Source organism: Poecilia reticulata, linkage group LG18 (genome assembly GCF_000633615.1).
Source record: "Poecilia reticulata strain Guanapo linkage group LG18, Guppy_female_1.0+MT, whole genome shotgun sequence".
In the NCBI taxonomy this organism is placed as follows: Eukaryota; Metazoa; Chordata; class Actinopteri; order Cyprinodontiformes; family Poeciliidae; genus Poecilia; species Poecilia reticulata.
Window position 1 is genome coordinate 21228144 of NC_024348.1, and position 18885 is coordinate 21247028.

The 18885-nt window shown below is 39.9% G+C and overlaps 3 protein-coding genes and 2 long non-coding RNA genes across 6 annotated transcripts in view; 4 read left to right on the forward strand and 1 right to left on the reverse strand.

The window, feature by feature from the left end:
• The window catches only part of LOC103480928 (uncharacterized), a 3517-nt gene extending 2165 nt beyond the window's left edge, over positions 1-1352 (forward strand). The window contains exons 2-3 of the long non-coding RNA XR_536202.2: positions 46-266; positions 1153-1352. This is a non-coding gene — a long non-coding RNA (uncharacterized LOC103480928). The remainder of the gene's footprint in view (positions 1-45; positions 267-1152) is intronic.
• Positions 1353-1365: 13 nt separating this feature from the next.
• On the forward strand, positions 1366-3508 carry LOC103480927 (uncharacterized). The gene is made up of 3 exons (XR_536200.2): positions 1366-1583; positions 1676-3219; positions 3418-3508. It is a non-coding gene; the product is annotated as an uncharacterized LOC103480927 (long non-coding RNA).
• A 657-nt stretch (positions 3509-4165) lies between these two features.
• rnf175 (ring finger protein 175) lies at positions 4166-8887 on the forward strand. Its single transcript, XM_008436127.2, has 9 exons — positions 4166-4274; positions 4589-4626; positions 4710-4851; positions 5532-5686; positions 6060-6167; positions 6943-7063; positions 7333-7466; positions 7605-7706; positions 8138-8887. The coding sequence occupies exons 1-9, from the start codon at positions 4254-4256 to the stop codon at positions 8256-8258; spliced, it is 942 nt and encodes a 313-aa protein (XP_008434349.1). The 5' UTR covers positions 4166-4253; the 3' UTR covers positions 8259-8887.
• A 109-nt stretch (positions 8888-8996) lies between these two features.
• Positions 8997-12140, reverse strand: LOC103480930 (piggyBac transposable element-derived protein 4-like). The gene is made up of 3 exons (XM_008436128.2): positions 11670-12140; positions 10177-11412; positions 8997-10109 (listed from the first exon to the last, which is right to left on the reverse strand). The coding sequence occupies exons 1-3, from the start codon at positions 11843-11845 to the stop codon at positions 9695-9697; spliced, it is 1827 nt and encodes a 608-aa protein (XP_008434350.1). The 5' UTR covers positions 11846-12140; the 3' UTR covers positions 8997-9694.
• A 383-nt stretch (positions 12141-12523) lies between these two features.
• On the forward strand, positions 12524-17137 carry LOC103480931 (protein FAM111A-like). 2 transcript variants are annotated; one of them, XM_008436129.2, is made up of 6 exons: positions 12524-12638; positions 12730-12767; positions 13914-13991; positions 14115-14177; positions 14834-14887; positions 14980-17137. In XM_008436129.2, the coding sequence occupies exons 3-6, from the start codon at positions 13923-13925 to the stop codon at positions 16864-16866; spliced, it is 2073 nt and encodes a 690-aa protein (XP_008434351.1). In that variant the 5' UTR covers positions 12524-12638; positions 12730-12767; positions 13914-13922; the 3' UTR covers positions 16867-17137. The 2 variants fall into 2 exon arrangements, with proteins under 2 accessions (XP_008434351.1, XP_008434352.1); XM_008436130.2 differs by lacking the exons at positions 12524-12638; positions 12730-12767; positions 13914-13991; positions 14115-14177 and adding an exon at positions 14194-14585.
• The last annotated feature ends 1748 nt before the right edge of the window (positions 17138-18885 follow it).

The following is an 18885-nucleotide window of genomic DNA, read 5'->3' on the forward strand; positions in this document are numbered from 1 at the left end:
TCGCTGTGATGACGCATTTCCTGCCATTCGTAGTTTCCACCAGAGGTCTCAAGGACCAAAGATGGCTTAAATCTTCCTTGGATGTCTGAGCGACTTGCTGTCCTCTTCAGACTATATTATTCTTTCTGGTTCTTTTCTGACAACAACTGTTTCCACAGGTTTCTGTTGTTGGTTGGGACAGAAAATGGCCCTCACAGCCACCGTAGAGGCTCGGTTGCCCTCTACCACAGTGATGACAGATGTATTGAGCAGAAGCATCTCCTCAGGTAGAGAATTGATGATATAAGATCTGTTTGTTTATGGTTAAATCTGAAAGGTGGGGAGATGAAAACTAGTACATTTCAATTTAAGTATAATCAAATAAAAAGGTTTATAAAACCTGAGTTTTCACTTAAATTATTGAACATTATAAGCATTTTCCTTTCTGTGTTTCCACCTTAACTCAATGAAACTGTTTTAAAGTAATTGCATTCAAAATGTGGTGAAGGATTTCTGCAAAACTTGGGAAATATATTTTATTTTAAAGATCATGTTAAAGGTAAATCACCTGTGTGGTGTTTGCTTTATTCATTAGATATATTTTATGGGTTTTAGTCGGTGCAAATCACTTTTTATACCATCAATTTCCTAAACTTTCCTGTGACTGTTTTGTTTTTAAACCTCCAGGGGGCGCCATCAAACTACCAAACTACAGATATAGGAAACCTTTAATCAAGGCATCTGGAAAACCACTGAAAATTGAATGCAATTCTAATTGTAACATGGATGTCAATTGGAACAGCATTTGTTAAAACGGGGCTCTAAACGTCTGTGAAAGGCAGGTTTTCTGGAACCATGTTAGAAAGCAACAAATCCTGGTGACTTAGTGATTTCAGGGTGATAATTGGAAACAATTTTTCAAAGCAGAAACTGTCCTAGATGTTGAGAACTGGCATTTAGGGTCCCTGCTTTAAAGTCTTTTAAAATTAGAACCTCAAAAATGAGTTTGCCTATATTATAATTGGTGACTAGAAATTTGAAAATATTTCTAATAAGTCTTAAGAATGAGTGGTAAATGTGGCTGTGCTGCTGGTTCCGAGTGTTGGAACAATATTTTTAGTCCAAACATTTTCACCATGAAAGGGAAAATGAATCATATTCGTCTGTTTACAGGCTGAATTCTTCCTGCCGTTTTTCTCGCCAAACGATGAAGCTGCTGGTCTTTCTCCGCCGACATCTGCTCCTCTAACTGGTAAGTTTGATTCTGTTCTTTTTAAACTTGTTTTGGTCGCTGTGATGACGCATTTCCTGCCATTCGTAGTTTCCACCAGAGGTCTCAAGGACCAAAGATGGCTTAAATCTTCCTTGGATGTCTGAGCNTCGCTGTGATGACGCATTTCCTGCCATTCGTAGTTTCCACCAGAGGTCTCAAGGACCAAAGATGGCTTAAATCTTCCTTGGATGTCTGAGCGACTCCAAACTATTATTTGGTGTAATAATCTGACAGGTTTTTTTTCATCCTTTGCTTTAAATCTAATGTCTTTTTGCTTGTTTCAGGTGGAGGAGTTTCTGCGAGAAGGCCTTTCAGTATAGGAGGCTTGCAGGTTAGCATCTGACGTCTTGATGATTTTTTTTTTATGTGTAGTGATGGACGATGTCTGTTCGCTGTGATGACGTTTATTCCATCCGTTCGCAGTTTCCACCAGAGGTCGAACGACCAAAGATGGTTCATTCCTTCCTTGGATGTCTGAGCGAAAAAAAATTTATATATATTTGACCATTTAAGAGGTTTCTTGGTCCTAAGCTAAATCTGCTGCGTTTGGGACAAAATGTGTATAATTGATCGGTTGTGTAGTGAAGTCCAGTCCAACGTTTGGGCTGGTCTCTCTGATTCCTGCTCTGGTTAATGATGAGACCTGAGCGGCTCGGTCTAATCCAAACAGGTCTACGTTTTTTTGAGTCGACTCTGTTGTGGAGCCAAATACAACTCGGGGTGTCTGCATCCCTAGGAAAAAAACTTAAGTCATTTAAGGCCTTAAATTGTCATGAATTCATTAAGAAATGTTGGTCATTTTAATCACAGGTGTTAAATTTTATCTTGACTGGACTATTTAATCTTGTATTATATGTAGTTTATTTTTCTTGCGACTTCTCAGGCAAATGTTTAAACATCCTTATGTTCTGTGACTCGAGGTTGTTGAGGCTACCGCTAACTAGCTGCTAACAAATCCTTGCTAGCTAGTGCTTTTGTGTCCATCATGACCAAATGTAAATTTATTGCCAGTTTTGCTGATATCAATTCTGTGCAAAAAAAAACAAAACTTGGCACCATTCTGTAAAATAAGTGCTTTATATATTTTTGTTGGGTCTTAAATTTTTATTCATTGTGGTCTTAAAAACGCATAAAAGGATTGGGACCAGTGGTTGAGGAAAAAAAACTTTATTTTTCTCTTTGCTTGAAATTCTGACTTTAAATCTCAATTATGACTCATAAATTTAACTTTGTCTCAAAAAACTTTTTTTTAAGTGAGTCTAATCCTCATCTTGTGACGGTGCGGCGAGAGGTTGGAGAAGGAGTTAGCGGTGGCGGTTAGCCACTCTAACCCAAAACAGCAGGACGCACTTTTGAAGTATTCCACGCTTTCAATTTATTTAACTTCGTCCACATACAGCCAGATCTCCACGGTACTAAGCATTATATTTCCATACATGAGAAAAGTAACGTTAGTTTACCGCTCTGCACCTCRTCATCACCTATGTTCTCTTCTACAACAAAATGGAAGACTAGTTCTTCTGTACAATAGTGCAACAACAAAGGAAATAGGCGCCCCCTTGAGGCGATACCTACTCATCTCTAGGAACCAAACAGCATAATGACTGTTACAATCTGTATAAAAAAGGTTTTGAAGTGTTCAGATTGAGTTTCCCTGTCCTGATATATGGACTCTGTCCACCAGTTGTCTTCTCCTGCCAGAGGATCAGTTTGACATGCGTCCGCTTCTCGGACTGACTTTGTATATTTCAGTTTAAGGGAGAGCAGAATAGAAATGAATCCCTAAAATATCATTTTTCTGAAGTATTGCTAAAAAGCAGCATTATGAAGGAGGGCAGATTTCCTCTTTTTGTTCAGTCCACAACAAAGAAAGCCACTAACCAGACGTTTCTTTCCTCATCCAGGTGGTGAAATGTTGTTAAACTGCCGGATCGTCACCGTTGGTTACGAACCTCATGAATCTGATGGTATGTCCAGGTTTATATTTGCTTTCATTTTGAGTCGCTGTGATGATTTTCTTCCTTCCCATTCGCAGTTTCCTCCAGAGGTCTAAAGACCTAAGATGGTTCAAACCTTCCTTGGATGTCTGAGCGACTTTTACTTCTGCTTGTAACGGTTTAATCAAATCTGTATTTTTCTTACGTTTTCCTGTCTCCGTCCCACAGATGGACCGATTCAGTGAGGACGACGACGACAACTGCTGCTGTTCTCTGGGATTATTTTGTAATTTATTAATAAAGTCTGATGTAAATGAAACTGAGAAATGTTTTATTTCTGCATGACGAAGCTTATGCGCTTTCATTCATCTGGATTTAACTTTAACATGGAGAAATTAAAACAAAGGCCTGGAAAATGTTAGTTTTTTATTATTTTAGGATGGAACAAATTGAGAATAAATGTATGGGAACTTTTTAGATTTTAACCAATGGGGCTGTTAAGATTTTGGCTGACGGCTTGTACTTTCTAAAGATTTATTTTAGATTTTACTTTTTCTGGTGAGGAGTGACATTTATAGATAAGAAAGCAAAATAAAAGTATAACTTCTTCTAGAAAGACTTTTTTCCTTTCATGACTGGTATGATGGTAAATTAGGTCAGACTATGACTTGTTTTATATTCCAAGAATAAAGTAAGCACGAAGTCATACTGGCAGAAGGAAGATTACGTTTTAACGGGCACAAGTCATAAAGTTACCAGAAGTTGATTTGGTAAGAAAAAAAGCTGGTCCTTGCATAATTTTATGATGAAACTTAACATCTAAAATCCTTTCTGTTGCCCTAATCTTCCTTGTATAAAGATTCGCTATTTAATGACAAAGCTTTACTAGTGTGAAATCTATGGTTTAAAGTTTATATTCAACGTGCTTATTCAGGAATAGTATTTTTTTTCTTTAAAAATGCGATGCTGTGCGTATTGTCCCTCATGGCTTTGCGTACACTCGCCTCGCAGCTGCTAACGCCGCCGGCCGGCTTGTCTTCACCAGGAGGGGACAGGGTGAGGCCATGGCGGGGGTTCAACCTCAGGTCAGTGGTCTACTGTTAAAATAGGAATATTTTATTCTGGTCTGACTGCGAACTGTTTGATGTTGTACTTTAAAAAGCGGAAATGAGCGCGGACAACTCGCTAGCTAACATGCTAACTAGCTGTTGACTGCTGGTGTTTTGACGTGGCATTACAGCGATGTTATTTCACGTCTCAACCACATTTATATCATCTATCCGCTGCTAACTGGAGTTTAGTTGGGTTGTATCGGCTGTTTACATGAGCGGCTGAGTCGTTTTGACCTACATTTAAATGTAAAACCCCCCCAGCTGCTGCTATTTGCGTCTCATTGCAGGACGACCTGCTGAAGATGACCCACCGGGAGAACTGGAGGTGAGTCCTGGCTGCTCCCTTCGTCATGCTGAGGGGTTCAGGCATCACCAGCCGTGACTCCAGCTTCCTCCTCCTCTCTGCAGGGTGCAGCATGAGCGGCTGCACGTCAAGCACCGGGGTCATGAGGCCATGCATGCGGAGATGGTGCTGATCCTCATCGCCACGCTGGTGGTGGCCCAGATCGTCCTGGTGCAGTGGAAGCAGAGGCATCACCGCTCCTACAACGTGAGCGTGATCCGAGTCCACTGATCCAGACAATGTCAGCTGCTCTCCGTGGAAACACAAACATAGCTGCTAGTTTGTCTTACAAACTTTTCCACGTTTTGTCTCTTCACAGCCACAAACTTCAGTTTACTTTATTACATGCCAAACCAGCATGAAGTACTTAATAAATGTAAGGTGCAAGAAAATGGAAACATGCTTTTTTTTGCAACTAAAAATCTGAAAAGTGTGGTATGCCTGTTTATTCAGCCCCCTGAGTCAATACTTGCTATATTTATATGCGAAGAGTTGAATTTAGTTTAATCTTTGCTAAAAAGCTCATGTCGGCTTCCACTGCTGAGAAAAAGCATGCTCACAGCATCATGCTGCCACTACCATGTTTCACCATGGGCATGGTGCGCTCAAGGTGAGGAAACTGCCATACTCAGTTTCCTGAGGAAGAAATCGACCCAGATGGGGCCCGTGACCTCAGGGGTCTGTTCTTATGTAATCTGTAAACTCCTTTCAATAAAACCAAAGGTTAGAAAGGAACAACTAATGGCTTCTTAACAAAACTCACTTAAAACATCAAAAGTTTCACTTTAAACATCCTAAAAGCCAGATTGCTGTAAAAGCTGTTGGTGGTTTTTAGCCTGAAGTGGGACTTGGAGTGAAGCTGTGATCTGCTCTGTCGTTTCCTCCAGCTGGTGACTCTGGTCCAGATGTGGGTGGTCCCACTTTACTTCACCATCAAGCTGTACTGGTGGAGGTTCCTGTCCATGTGGGGGATGTTCTCTGTCATCACCAGTTACATCATCTTCAGAGCCACCCGCAAGCCGCTGTCCTGCAGGACCCCCAGGTAGGAGGGCGTCTCAGAGAACCAGATCTAAAACTACAAATAATAAAACATTTCTTTTTGCTTGGATGTGTAACCGTGACAACAGTTATTTATACAACCAGGAGCAGCTGATTAGCATCTTAAAAGTTCAAATAATACCTGAATTCTGACCCAAAATCCCAGAAGAGAGTAAAAAGAGAGCAGGAAGTTCAAACCATGACCAGACAGAGGTTTAAAAACAGCAGCAACAGCAAATGAGGTGGATCAGCAGAGCTGTTAACAGTTGTGAAACGTGAATTGTTTTTTTTATTATTTGTAAGACCTGAATAAACATGGATCTCTGTGTTGACGTCTTGAACTGTTTTTATTCACCGTGTTTGTGTTTCCTCTGCAGGATGGTCTACAAGTGGTTCCTGTTGATCTACAAGCTGAGCTACGCTGTGGGCGTCCTGGGCTACCTGGCCATCATGTTCACCATGTTCGGCTTCAACGTCTTCTTCAGGTCAGCAGCCTCCAGCCAGTCGGCTCCGTCGCAACCGGACAGAAACAGGAGCCCAGTATCAAAAGATGTTGTTCTAATGTATGAAAATAAACATGTCACCTTCTGTCATTTTCTAAAGGACAAATCCAAAATACTTTATTAATGTAGTAGTTTTCACATTTGTTAAATTGACATGGTTGGTCTTTGATTTGCAACATAAAACATTGATTTGACCATTTTCTCTCCAACATTTTGTTTTGCCTTACTAAATATTATTCAAAGATGGAAAAAGGTCATTTCACCCCCAGTTGGATCAGTGGAAAATGTCCAGTACCAACTAAACTGGACCCGTCGTCTTCAACTGGGTTTAAAATGTCAAGCAAAGCACTAACATTACAGTTTTTCTTCAATTTTTTTAAAAGAAAATAAGGTTTCCAAGTGCTCATAAACCCCACCTTAAAGAATCTGCATTCAGTTTTGTACTTTGTACTCTTTATTTAAAAACTCCCAGAGTTTCTCACTTTGAATTAGAGCTGATTTAAGGTTTTCACGCCCTGAAAACCAGAAACATATTCATCCCTGTCCTCATTACTTTTGGTACATATAGATAAAACATGTAATTTTCTACAAGTATAAAGTTTATGCTTTTTACAGTAATGTGGACAATGTTCTAAAACTACATATAAACCTTTACAAATGAACCGTATTTATTTGTCTGCCTAGTCTTTTATTTTAAAATGAATTTTGACTTTATTTTGGAACGTTTCCTCTTGCTCCTGTTTGTTTGCCTGTGCAGGATCAAGGCGGAGGACTCCATGGACGTGGGCGTCGTCATGCTGTTTTATGGCCTCTACTACGGCGTCATGGGCCGAGACTTTGCAGAAATCTGCTCCGACTACATGGCTTCTACGATCGGGGTAAAGGAAGCGGCTGCTGCCTTCAGCAGAGACGATTTCACTACAAAACAACATGAAAACCCTCCAGTCTGAGTGAATATTTACTCTAAATGCAAAAAAATCTTGCAGAAAATAACAAAAATTACTTCAAGCTTGCAGGATCAACACATTTTACATATTTACAGATAATTAAAGAAAATTGTGTTTAACTCCATACAGCTTTCTGGTTATTATTTTGATGGTCTTATTTGTAAAATACTAAAAAATAACATCCATCTATGTGCCTTCAGTACTACAACAAGGGCGGCATGCCCAGCAGGAGCCTGAGCGGAGACATCTGCGCCGTGTGCGGTCAGCGGATCCTGGTGGAGGTGGAGGAGGAGGGACTTATAGAAGACACCTTCCAGCTGTCCTGTGGTCACATGTATCCTGCTGCTCTCTGAGGCTCCCTTCTCCCTGCATCAGGCTTTTCTCTTAGCAGGAACCAGGAAACGCTCCTTCTCTCCATGTGGAGCCTGTCCGCCCTTCCTGTTGCTTCCTTAACTCACAGACTCTCCGCCAGATTCCATGAGTTTTGCATCCGGGGCTGGTGCATTGTGGGTAAGAAGCAGACGTGTCCGTACTGCAACGAGAAGGTGGACCTGAAGAGGATGATGAACAACCCGTATCCTTGGTTTGTGGCTGATGTTTAATGGCACAAATTGTGCTCATTCGCTCAGTTTGAGCTCATTTTCTTTGTGCATCTATTGTTCAGTCTGTACATTTTAATGCATTTTCAAATACCCTAAGAAATAGAAATAACTGTCGTATTCTCAGAAAAAAGAAAGTTGTTTTCCGCAAGTTTACTTCAGCACCATTTTTGTTTAAATTGCAAAGAATAATTAATTACAAAAACATGTTTTATGTGCGTTAAGAGCTACACAGAAGCTTAAATCACATTGAGTGTAAAAGGCTGGTACCCTGAGGATAAAAACGTTTTTCAATCTGTTCCCGTTTCATAAAAACTGAGGAATCCTGAAATAATGGATGTTCATATTCTGATGTAGTGGACCAGCGGTATCCTCTGCTGTTCTCCTCAACTCCTTCTGCTTCCAGCTGGGAGAAAACCCACGTTTTGTACGGCCAGTTGCTCGACTGGCTGCGGTATTTAGTCGCCTGGCAACCCATCATCATCGGCATCGTTCATGGAATAAACTTCTCTCTGGGCCTGGAGTAGAGCCCTGAGGAACACCGCTACGGGATTGTCTGCAGTCAGCGCCACAAAAGGACTGCTTCAGGCTGCTGTTTTGAACTCTTGCTGAATTTTCTGCAAGATTAATTCTTCTGTCCTGCAACTTTAACTTCAGAGGTTGCTGCAAAATCAAGCTGCTGTCAGCACAAAGGAAACTTCAGGCACAGATCCAGGATTTTTGTTTAAATGAAACATTAATTCATCTTGTATTATCTAATTAGGTTTTATTTGCACACTCTTTGCTGCTGGATTTTTTGACTCCAGTAATGAATTTCTGCTTTATTTATCTAAAGCTCTTTGCACAGTGTTTACATAAGGACTTCTCTGTCCACATGGTTCTGGTTACTCCTAAAAGATGTTTTTCAGGTCTGCTTGTTTTAAATGTTTCATTTGGAGCTCATGTTTTATTTAAATAATGTCCGTTGAAGTTAATTTCAGAGGTAAATTATCAGTTTGTCCTAAACCATCAACTCTAGAGAATAAGTACTTATCTCAGAAAAATGCAAGAGTTTGATTTTAAAGTGTCAAAAGTTCGTTTTGTCAAATGAAATATTTAATTGCCAAAACCTCTGCTGAACCTGACTTTGTATTTAATAAATAATTCTGAAATAGTTTAAAAGTGTGTATGATATGAAATGCATGCAGTTAAACCTACAGTTTAGTCCAACAGTCTTATGAATTTTATCAAAAAAGCGAAAATACTCTGGTTTTTTGATAGCGAGTATTTTCGCTGTGGATTCCAACGCAATCATTTCCGGTTGAGTTCAAACTAAGTCAGAAACGGGAAACTTACAACAACTTGGATTCGCAGCAAACTTAAAAAAACAGCAACCTGAAGGGATGTTTGTTCAGATTTTAGAATTCCTGGTTGTAATTGAATGCACCATATAACTACGTAATTGTTGTCGGTTGGCGCTCGACACACGGCGCCATTTTAGCAGCTGCTAACTAGAGGTGGGCGGTACCGGGGATTCTGGGATCGACCCGATACCGAGTAAACGCAGGACCAGTTTCACTTTTATCTAGACTTTTTCACATTTAAGCTTCATAAATCCAAATACTTATAACATTTTGCCAAACATTTTACTTAACAGAATACTTTATCACAATCAGCATTTTTGTTTAGAGACACGAACCGTGACAAAACAAAGTTTCCCTTAACAGGACAATAAATCTTTTTTGAGGTAGAAAATGAAAAAAAAATAATCCTCCCCTCACCAGACATCTTCTCTCTTTCCCGTTTTGTTTTAAAGTTGAATTGTTCTTAAGAAAAAGGATAAAAACCAATAAGGAATCTTCTTCCTCCGCAGTTCTGATTTTTTCTTAACCAGAATGTAAAAAAAACTAAAAAAATCAACACAATTTAAAACCTGTCTCTGGTTGAGGGTTGAGGGTCTGGGTCACATATAATCTCTGTCAGATTACATAATCCGAGTGTGCCACCGATTGTAGCAGTCCCTTGTTGGCACGAAGCACAGAGGTTTGTCACACTTCACAGCCGTTCTGAACTGGCACATACGGCATCTCCGTCTCCCGGCTGTCCTGTCCTGGGTGATGTAGGTGAGCCTGTGCTGGAGTCGCGGTGCTGGCAGCGCCGCTGATGCAGAGCGTTTTGGGCCCAAGTCCATGAGCTGGTCTGCCAGGGTTTCCCGGTAAGCCTTCTGTGCGAGAGGTCCAACTCCAACCAACTTGCATTGCTCTTTGTGGAGAAGGAAAGCATTCACCACGGCAATGTCCACCAGGTGAAAAAATAAGGTTTTGTACCACTTTCTTGTTTTCTGGAGCACTTGGTGGTACCCAGTCGGCGCATCTGATATATGCACTCCTCCCATGCATCTGAAAGTAAACAAAATCTAATTACAAGAGACATAAAACTCAGCCAGACATTTTACATCACGCATACCGACTGTAGTCCTTTACAGCTGGGGGAACCGGGATCTCTTTCCTTGTCCATCTTCCGTCTCTGACGTTCCTGCCCACCGTGTCCCCTGCATGTGCCGTGTGCAAAGTAGAACACAGACAGACGTCCCTGGTGTCTCTCCACTGGACAAAAAGGACAGAGTCCTTCCGGATCCAGCGGATGCTGCCGTGCTCTGAATTCTTGTCCAGTGCATTTCCAGTCGTTTTCGGAAAACCGTTTCTGTTTGCTTTGATTGCCCCACATGCCCAGATTCTCTTCTCCAGGAGGTCAGTAAAGAGGGCTGGGCTCGTGTAAAAGTTATCCACATATAGCTTGTATCCGGTCCCCAAGACTTTTGTATTCAGAAGCTTTTGTACTGCGTCATGAGTTAAGCCTTTGCCTCCGTTGGGGTCAGCCTTTCCTTCATAAATGAAGTAATCCCAGATGTAGCCATTACTGGAATCGGCTAAAACATAAAGTTTGAAACCCCTCTTCACAGGTTTTGCCTTCATATGTTGCCTGGCTTTGGAGGCAACCGTTCTTTCATCTATGGCAATTTCTTGGCCCGGATGAAAATGCTGGCGACAAGCTTCTCTGATCTTTGTGTACAGAGGCTTCAGCTTTCCAAGGCGGTCGTACTTACGGGTTCCCTTTTTAGATACATTAGCAGCATCGTCTTTTGCACTGCTAAAATGTAGAACTTGAAGAATCTTGAGCCACTTCTGGGCAGATATCACATTAGAGGGAAAATGCAGACTGTACTGATTACCACGCCGCCAGTAGTCTGTCAATGATGAACACCTGACATAACTCATGTACAAAACCACGGACAAAAATGAAAAAAAGTCCTGCTTGGTAATGTCAGTCCAGGGCGTTTTATCACTCGAGACGTTTGATCGTCCGTACTGATTAGTGTTGGCCAAAATTGTTAGAATGGTTGAGTCTGGGAAAAACAGTTGGAAAAGCTCAACACAGCTGTATTCAAATGTACTAATTAGCTGGGATCCAGGTGTGCGTGACGGACGGAAAACGGGCTGCTGTGGGACGATGTCAGGCTCAGTGGTGTCGGACCACCTGCCCTCACCTGAAGGTGGCGCCTCACTTCTTTCCAGTCTGCTTCCCGCCGCCCCTCTTTTGGGGACAGACAGGTCCAATGCCGTTTCCGAGTCGTTGCTGGTATCCTGGGTCCGAGCAGATTTTTGAACAGGCTCCCAATCAGCATCAGAACCATCACTTGGTCTAAAACAAATGAAGGAAAACGATGACAGCTACCTATCCAGTTGTGGACACACAGAACTAAAAATGGGTCTTCATATATTTTAAATCTAATCACCTCCCTCCCCCACCTCTCTCTCACACACACACACACACACACACACACACACACACACACACACACACACACACACACACAAGTAAGCCACACAGAAATACTTCCAAAAGATGATTTGAGTTCAGGGAGAAAAGTTTATCTGTATAAAACATGTTTTACTTACTCATCAGGAAACGCATCTCCACCGTGGATTTCAGCATATTCTTCCACTGAATCACATTCGGACAGGTCGCTTTCTTCTTCGGATTGATCTTCGTCCGAAGAATCGCTGTCCCTCCTCCTGTCCTTCTCCAATGCCTCTTCCGTAGCGAAGTTATTTGTTTTTGTTCGTTTTACCATTTTTCTGGGTGAAAAATGCTCTCAAAATACTCCTGACGCACATGGAGAGCAGCAAACTGAACACCTTTATTCATGCGGTTCTCTGAGTTCTTTTAAAGTCCACCACCCAAAGTGATACGTTTGCATGACGGTCACTTCATTGGCTGTGCGTTGGTGGCCTTTGAATCAGCGTCTGATATCATTGGGCCGAGATACGTGCCAGAAAGAAGGAGGCACAATTTCAAGTTGTGATCCTTTTGTCAAATGAAATGTTTAATTGCCAAAACTTCTGCTGAATTTTTGTATTTTGTATTTAATTAATAATTCCGAAATATTTTCAAAGTGTATTTGATAATAAATGCATGCAGTTAAACCTACTGTTTAGTCCAACAATCTAATGAATCTATGAAAAAAAGTTTAATTACTCTTGACAGTTTTTGTGGACTGGAAGGTAACCATTCTGGTTGAGTTCAAATAAAATCAGAAACAGGAAACTTACAACAACTTGGATTCGCTCTCTAGTTTAACGGCATGTAGAAAATTCACTTTGCTGGACATACACAAAACTAATAAATGGACATTTAAAAAAATCATTAAACTGATTATGCAAAATTTTGATTTAAAATGGATGTTTGTTCGTTTCAGTTTTAGAATTCCGAGTTGTAGTTGAATGCACCATATAACTACGTAGTAGCCGCTGATTGGCGCTCGACACGGCGCCATTTTATAAATCCCCTCGCAGCTGCAAACGCTGGATCAGTGTCGTAGGGGAGAAAACAGAGAGAGGAACTGCTGCGGGACTGAACATCCACTGGTGGGTTAATGTCCGCCGGTTAACAACCATAAATCCTCTCGGACCTCTCTTCCGGTTGTTTATGGTATTTGTCTCACTTTTCATTGTGCAGCTAAAGCAAACAACAGTTTCCAAGGGCAGAAAAACTTCGTAAGTAACAGTCGAATGTTTAGCAACATGGTAAAAAAAAGTATTGCTTGATTTAAAACGGGAAATGATGTAATTTATGTAAATGCTGGATTCTTTTTTTATTTAATTAATTGCTTATGCACCCACTGGTGTTAAAAAGGGGGATAACCAGACAGCATCGAAGTTGGCTTCTGATCTGTAGCTTCCTTTGGAGCTAAAGGCTGTTCCTCTTTTCTCCAACATGAATAAATTTTTGGATAGTTAGTTAAAACCTCCATGTAAAATGCAACAACTTTAGATGTATGAAGCATTCACTCCAATAGGGAAAAAAAATGAAAAACGGTTTCAGTGTTTTATACGGCGAGTAGACTCCTTACTTGAAGCGCCCTTAATGGGGCTCTGCAGAGCTAATGAAGGTTTAAGTTCCGGTTCTTACTGAGAGCTTAAACCCTCAAACACCTGATCATGTTGAGTCACACAGTCTCCATCAGAGCTTTTCAGGTGGTTTTTTTTCTCAACTAATAGTTTTCAAAAGACCACTTCAATTTTATTTGTACATTTTATTTTATTTGTACATTAAAAAAGAGATGATTAATTTTCCCTTTATGTCTAAATCCAGATTATTTTCAAATCTCTGCAAATTTAGATTTAATCAAGATCATATATTTTGACAAATTGTTTTTTTTTTTTTGCAGCATTTTAAGATGACATTGAAGGTGGTGTACATGGGGGGGGTGGGGGGGATAAAATGGAAATGGCCTTTGTTTAGCATTGTTAGCACTTTAAATTTTTTACATACCATATTTTCCGCACCTTCAATGAATGGCCTATTTTAAAACTTTTTTCCGTATGTAAGGCGCATGGAATAGACGCTACGGTAGAGGCTGGAGTTACGTTATGCATCCACTAGATGGAGCTGCACTAAAGGGAATGTCAATAAAACAGTCAGACTCCAGTCGGCGAGGATAGCCGACCGGAGTAGATTACACAACAAAAGTATTGTTGCGTAACCTTTAGCTCAGCAGGGAAACTTGACTTCTCGTGTGATGCATGTCATTTTTATACTTGTTTATGAAGTTAAATACTGTTTTGCAAATTCTGTTGAACACGGGGAGACTCTTCTAATTCTGGTCGTTTTTAACAGTTCTGTCTTTGTCGTTGTCACAGCCCATCAAAATGGCTCCCAAAAAACAAAGAACTTCAGAAAACATGAAAGACATCAGAAAATACTTTGGGAAGGAAAATGTCAGTAAGACACTGGTTTAACAAATCAGTTTTTTATTTATTCAGTGCTTAGTATTTATGACTTTGGGAGTTGTACGTTGTAAAGGATTCTGCAGTCGTTATACATTTGCCTTCTTTTAACAGGATGTTCCTGGCAGTCCCTTCAAAACGCCAAGAAAAAATCTACAAACTGTTGGAAAGTCCCAGGTGAGCTGCAAGTTCATAAATTAATATAATGCACCTCCTCTTAACTTTTCAGCACCTAAACATGACTTGATAAACTGAATTTGACTGCATTGTATTATTAGAAAGTATGTGGACAACTTTCAATCTGTCTGTGATTTGCTTGATTTCTCTTGATCTAAGATATTGAGAGTATAAAAAAACTGAATTGAGCTAAATGCCTCCCTCCACACTTTATTCCCTCCCTTTGTTGTTCCATTGGAGCAATTATGACCAAATCATAACAAAAAACAGTGGTTTACCTGTATCTATGGAAACACAGATGCAGGTAAACCGCTGCGTCTGTGGTTTAGATGCAGTGTTACATTAATAACATTGGGAGTTTAGTCCCAGTGATCTTAATGTGTCAAGAATGGAGTTTCAGAGAATGAGGTGAGCTACAGGTTCACGATTTAACTCTTGGTCTAAACTTTATAATTATAACTCATGACTTTTGGCCTGGATGTTCAGGTGCTGCCTTCTGTCACAGAATTTCATCACTCATTTTTATTCTGTTTAATGTTTCATGATATACTACAGAAAAATGGAGATTAATTATGAACCTTTTATAGAAATAAATTTAGTATAAACGTGTATAATGTATCAGGACCATGTGGCTTATTTTGTTTCCGTCTTTACAGATGAATCCAACAAAGGTGAAGAAAGAAGGGATGGAAAAAGATGAAGCTTCAACGGTTTGTGTTTTTGTAATTTCCTTTATGGTGTTTGCATCATTTTGCTACATTAGCCTACTATTATTATTCAGTTTTCTTCCTTTTATTAACAGGATGACCATCTACATCGCTTCAACGTCAAATTTGGTTCGGATCCTCAGAAATACACCATTGACTGTAAAAAACCACGCACTGTACTTGAGGTGATAAAATTGAAGCATTCCACAAAATATGAAAAAGAAATGGAGAAACCAGGGGAGAAAAAGAGGTTGGAAGAAAACCTCATCATAAAGGTGGGTGAAGGGAATGATTCCTACATTGTTGCAACACATTTCCCTTGTTCTTGTTTAGCAACCGATGATTGTCTGACAACAACTACATCAAATAATATCATAGAGAAAAAGCAACAGCAGGTCAGAGTTCTCCCAAGAGAAAAATATTCTGTTTTCTTCATAGATAAAGAAGGAGGGAAGGACACCAAATCCAAAACTGATATGATATTTAGATGTAACAATATTCAGCAGCAGTTTAGGTATTTCTGTGTTTATGGGAGGAAAGGGATGACGGTGGAGGAAGCTTTAACACGGGACGGTCGCTTTGTTGATGGTCTCACAGACTTCACATTGTCTGATAACAAGACTGGAGACGTTACAAACTATACAGAAATAGTTGACAACCTAGATGGGAAGGAATTTCAGATATGTCTTCCAAGGAAGGGGAAAACGAAGGCAACAAATCCACCACAAGTAGTTCAGGAGCAAGACTCGACACAACAGACCAGCCAGGAGCAGCGGCAGGAGGAAAATGCTTCTGCATCAACCAAAGTACAGAACATTGAAGTTACAAAGGTTCTAGAGTATGCAAGACAGAAGGGTATCAGTGGAAAGACATCAATAGAAGATTTAAAGATTCAAATTGACCTTAATGAGATCAATGACCTTCTGCGGAAGCAGTTCCCAAAACTGAAAGCATTGATGGAGAGTAGATTTCCTGGCCGTTCCTTTGAGGAAACCCTGAAACTGAAACGGGAAAACTTTGGAAAGATCCAGAATTCCTTTAGTGAAGTTCACACTGTGAGAGAGCTGCTGAACCTCAGCAAGTCCATTTGTCTTTTGATGATAGAGGAGAAGAATAATTCAGGTTTAACCGAGTTAAAGAAAACTGTGCAGGGCACAGGCTTTGTTCTGTTTGACAACTTTGTCCTAACCAATGCCCACTTGTTTGAACCTTGGGAGAAAATGAATAACTGGGTGAACTATCTGACTGTTACTGCAGAGTTCAGCTTCGAAAGTAAAGGTAAACCAGGGATGAAATATCAGGCTACAGTAGTTGGTGGAACCCATGATTTAGATTTCGCTCTGTTGGAGCTCACCCAACTCCCTGGTCAAGCAGAGGGGCAGATAATACCTCCAGGCCTCCTGAAGATATTTGGTCCGATACCAGGTGGTGATGGTGGGGCTTGTATTATTGGACATCCAGCAGGAGGAGTGAAGAAAATGGACATTACATGTATCATCAGGAAAGAGGACAAGGAGCAGGCCGTCAAGCAGAATTTGGCGTCCCATGAACCCTTTATTGTCTGCTCAACTAATTATCAGATCAAAAGAGACACCAATGCAGATATTCATGTGACCTACAACAGCTTCATGTATCATGGCTCCTCTGGCTCCCCAGTGTTTGATGCTGTTGGACAAGTGTTTGGTTTGCACTCTGGTGGATTTTTCTATAACACGGTGATTCCTGGTCACAGTGTTATGGAATATGCCTACCCACTGCTTGACATATTCAAAAAGCTCCTGGGTGAGCTCCAGAAAACTGACAAGTGGGATTTGTTGGAGAGAATTATGAATGAAGCAACGGGAAATCCATACCTTGAGATGATCCTTGAATCTGTTGGACTGAAACAAACTAAAGTTCAGGCTCTCTGTGTGGAGAATCGGGAGAGAACGGATGAAACAGGAGAACAATCAGATTATGTGGAGGAAATGGACCAAAGTTAGTGTTCAATTTAGGTGTCAAGAGAAATGGCAGATCACAGCACATGACATGTTAATTACAGTTATAAGCAAACATCTGGCAGCACATTGCTGAATTTCCTTTACAAATGTTGGTCCTACTATTTTTATTTTATAAATTGGGTGTAAAACTAATTTTCGCTTTGGGCCAAATCAACATCATGAATGCTCTCAAACGGCCAGTTGTGCCAGAATGTATTGATAAAACCTGTTCACAAAATATCAATGAATTCTTAAAATTAAATATCATTGAACATCGTTTCAGTCCCTCCAGGATTTTGTGATGTTTTGGGATTTTTTTGCAACAAAAATCAGTGTTTGTGGTACTAATATGGAAATATTAGCAACATTTGCGCTCATTTCTGACTAAATGTGACTTTTAATATGGATCATGGACGATAATCTGACATCAGTTAAGGCTGAGGCAGCTGCTTGGTACACATTTTTGACAATTTTTAAGAAAAACCTGCAATAAACTCACAACTATGCATTGGCACAAAAGAGTTGGGATTTCTTGATTTTGCTTGAAATTCCACGATAATTCTCAGGAAACTGGAGGAACTTATTGATATAATTTGGCAGTAAACACAAAAATTGCATTGATTTTATTGATGGCATAATATTTAAGCACGCTTAGTGTAGAATCTAGAGGGCCACATAAAAAAACTTTCGCGTGCCAGATTCGGCCCACGGGCCTCGAGTTTGACACGTGTTCTGAAATAATAGTTTTATTAAATTCAGTCTGAATGTTGGATGTTTTCTGGAACTGGATTATTTTTTATGTTTTCATTATTCAAGTAGAAATGTGTTGCAACAACAATTCTCTTCACTCTGACTATTCAGAGCTACAGTCACCCACTATACTGTACTGTATACAACCTGGTAATAATGTTTTTAACTGAATTGCCTTTGAATGTGCCTTGAGCTTTATTTACTAATCAGATTTAATGAACTGTAATTTAAATGAACACGTCTTGGTTTCTGTAATGTTATTGCTGATCATTCTGTCATTCATTCCTTAGTTGCAATTAGAGGTGCACCGATTGCAGTTTTCTGGCCGATCACCCCTCCAAGTTGTCTGCATGTTTCTAATTAACAATGGTGACCCCACTGTTGCCAATTCAGCAGCTTTCTTGCTATATTGAGCAACATTTCAGACAAAAACGATTAGTATCAGCCAAAATTGGAATCAGCAGGTTAAGCTTTTAAAAAGATTGGTAATCGCAGGTCTGTCGATCAAACTTTCTCATCAGAGAGCAAAAGAGGACAGTGGTTGATTTTTAGACCTTTTCCAAGTTAGATAATATCAGTGAATAAGATCGGCTTCACATGTAAAACTCAGCCAATCACAGATCTCCCAGAGTTGAGGAAATCGGCACCGATAAATGGGCTGGCCGATAAATCGGTGCGCCCCTAGTTGCAATCATTGCATTGAACACAACCAGCTGAAGTTGCACATGAATCTGCATGTTTCAGAGACACCTGATGGAAGTACTTCAAATCTCATGCAGATTATGTTCTCAGTGATAGAAATTACTTCATTTATTCCTAGTTGTAAGGTTTTCTTAATCTTCAGTGATTGAATGAAATGTAATCAGTTATCATATATCTTCACTATTGTTGCAGAGCTCATGTGTTTCTGATTGTACTCCTAAGATGATGTCGCTCTACATTATGGACTTTGTTTTTCCATATCCACATCATTTTAAACCCTCTGTAGCTCATTGATTTTTATTTTCATTATTCTGAATGTTATTTAAAGGGAAATCATTTTCTCTCTTTTTCAACAAATAAATATGAAACCTGTCAGTTTTACTGACGGCTTCTAATCAAATGTCTTGTACATTTTTTAGTATAAATGTAAAATTTTCAAGTTTGGGTTGAAATACTTTCACTAAAGAGTAATATGAACTATTCACTTTAATTTTAAGTAAAACAGCCGCTGTAATTAAGTTGGAGAAATTTTTTATTTTTATTTCAACATAAAGGAAAATATAGAACAGA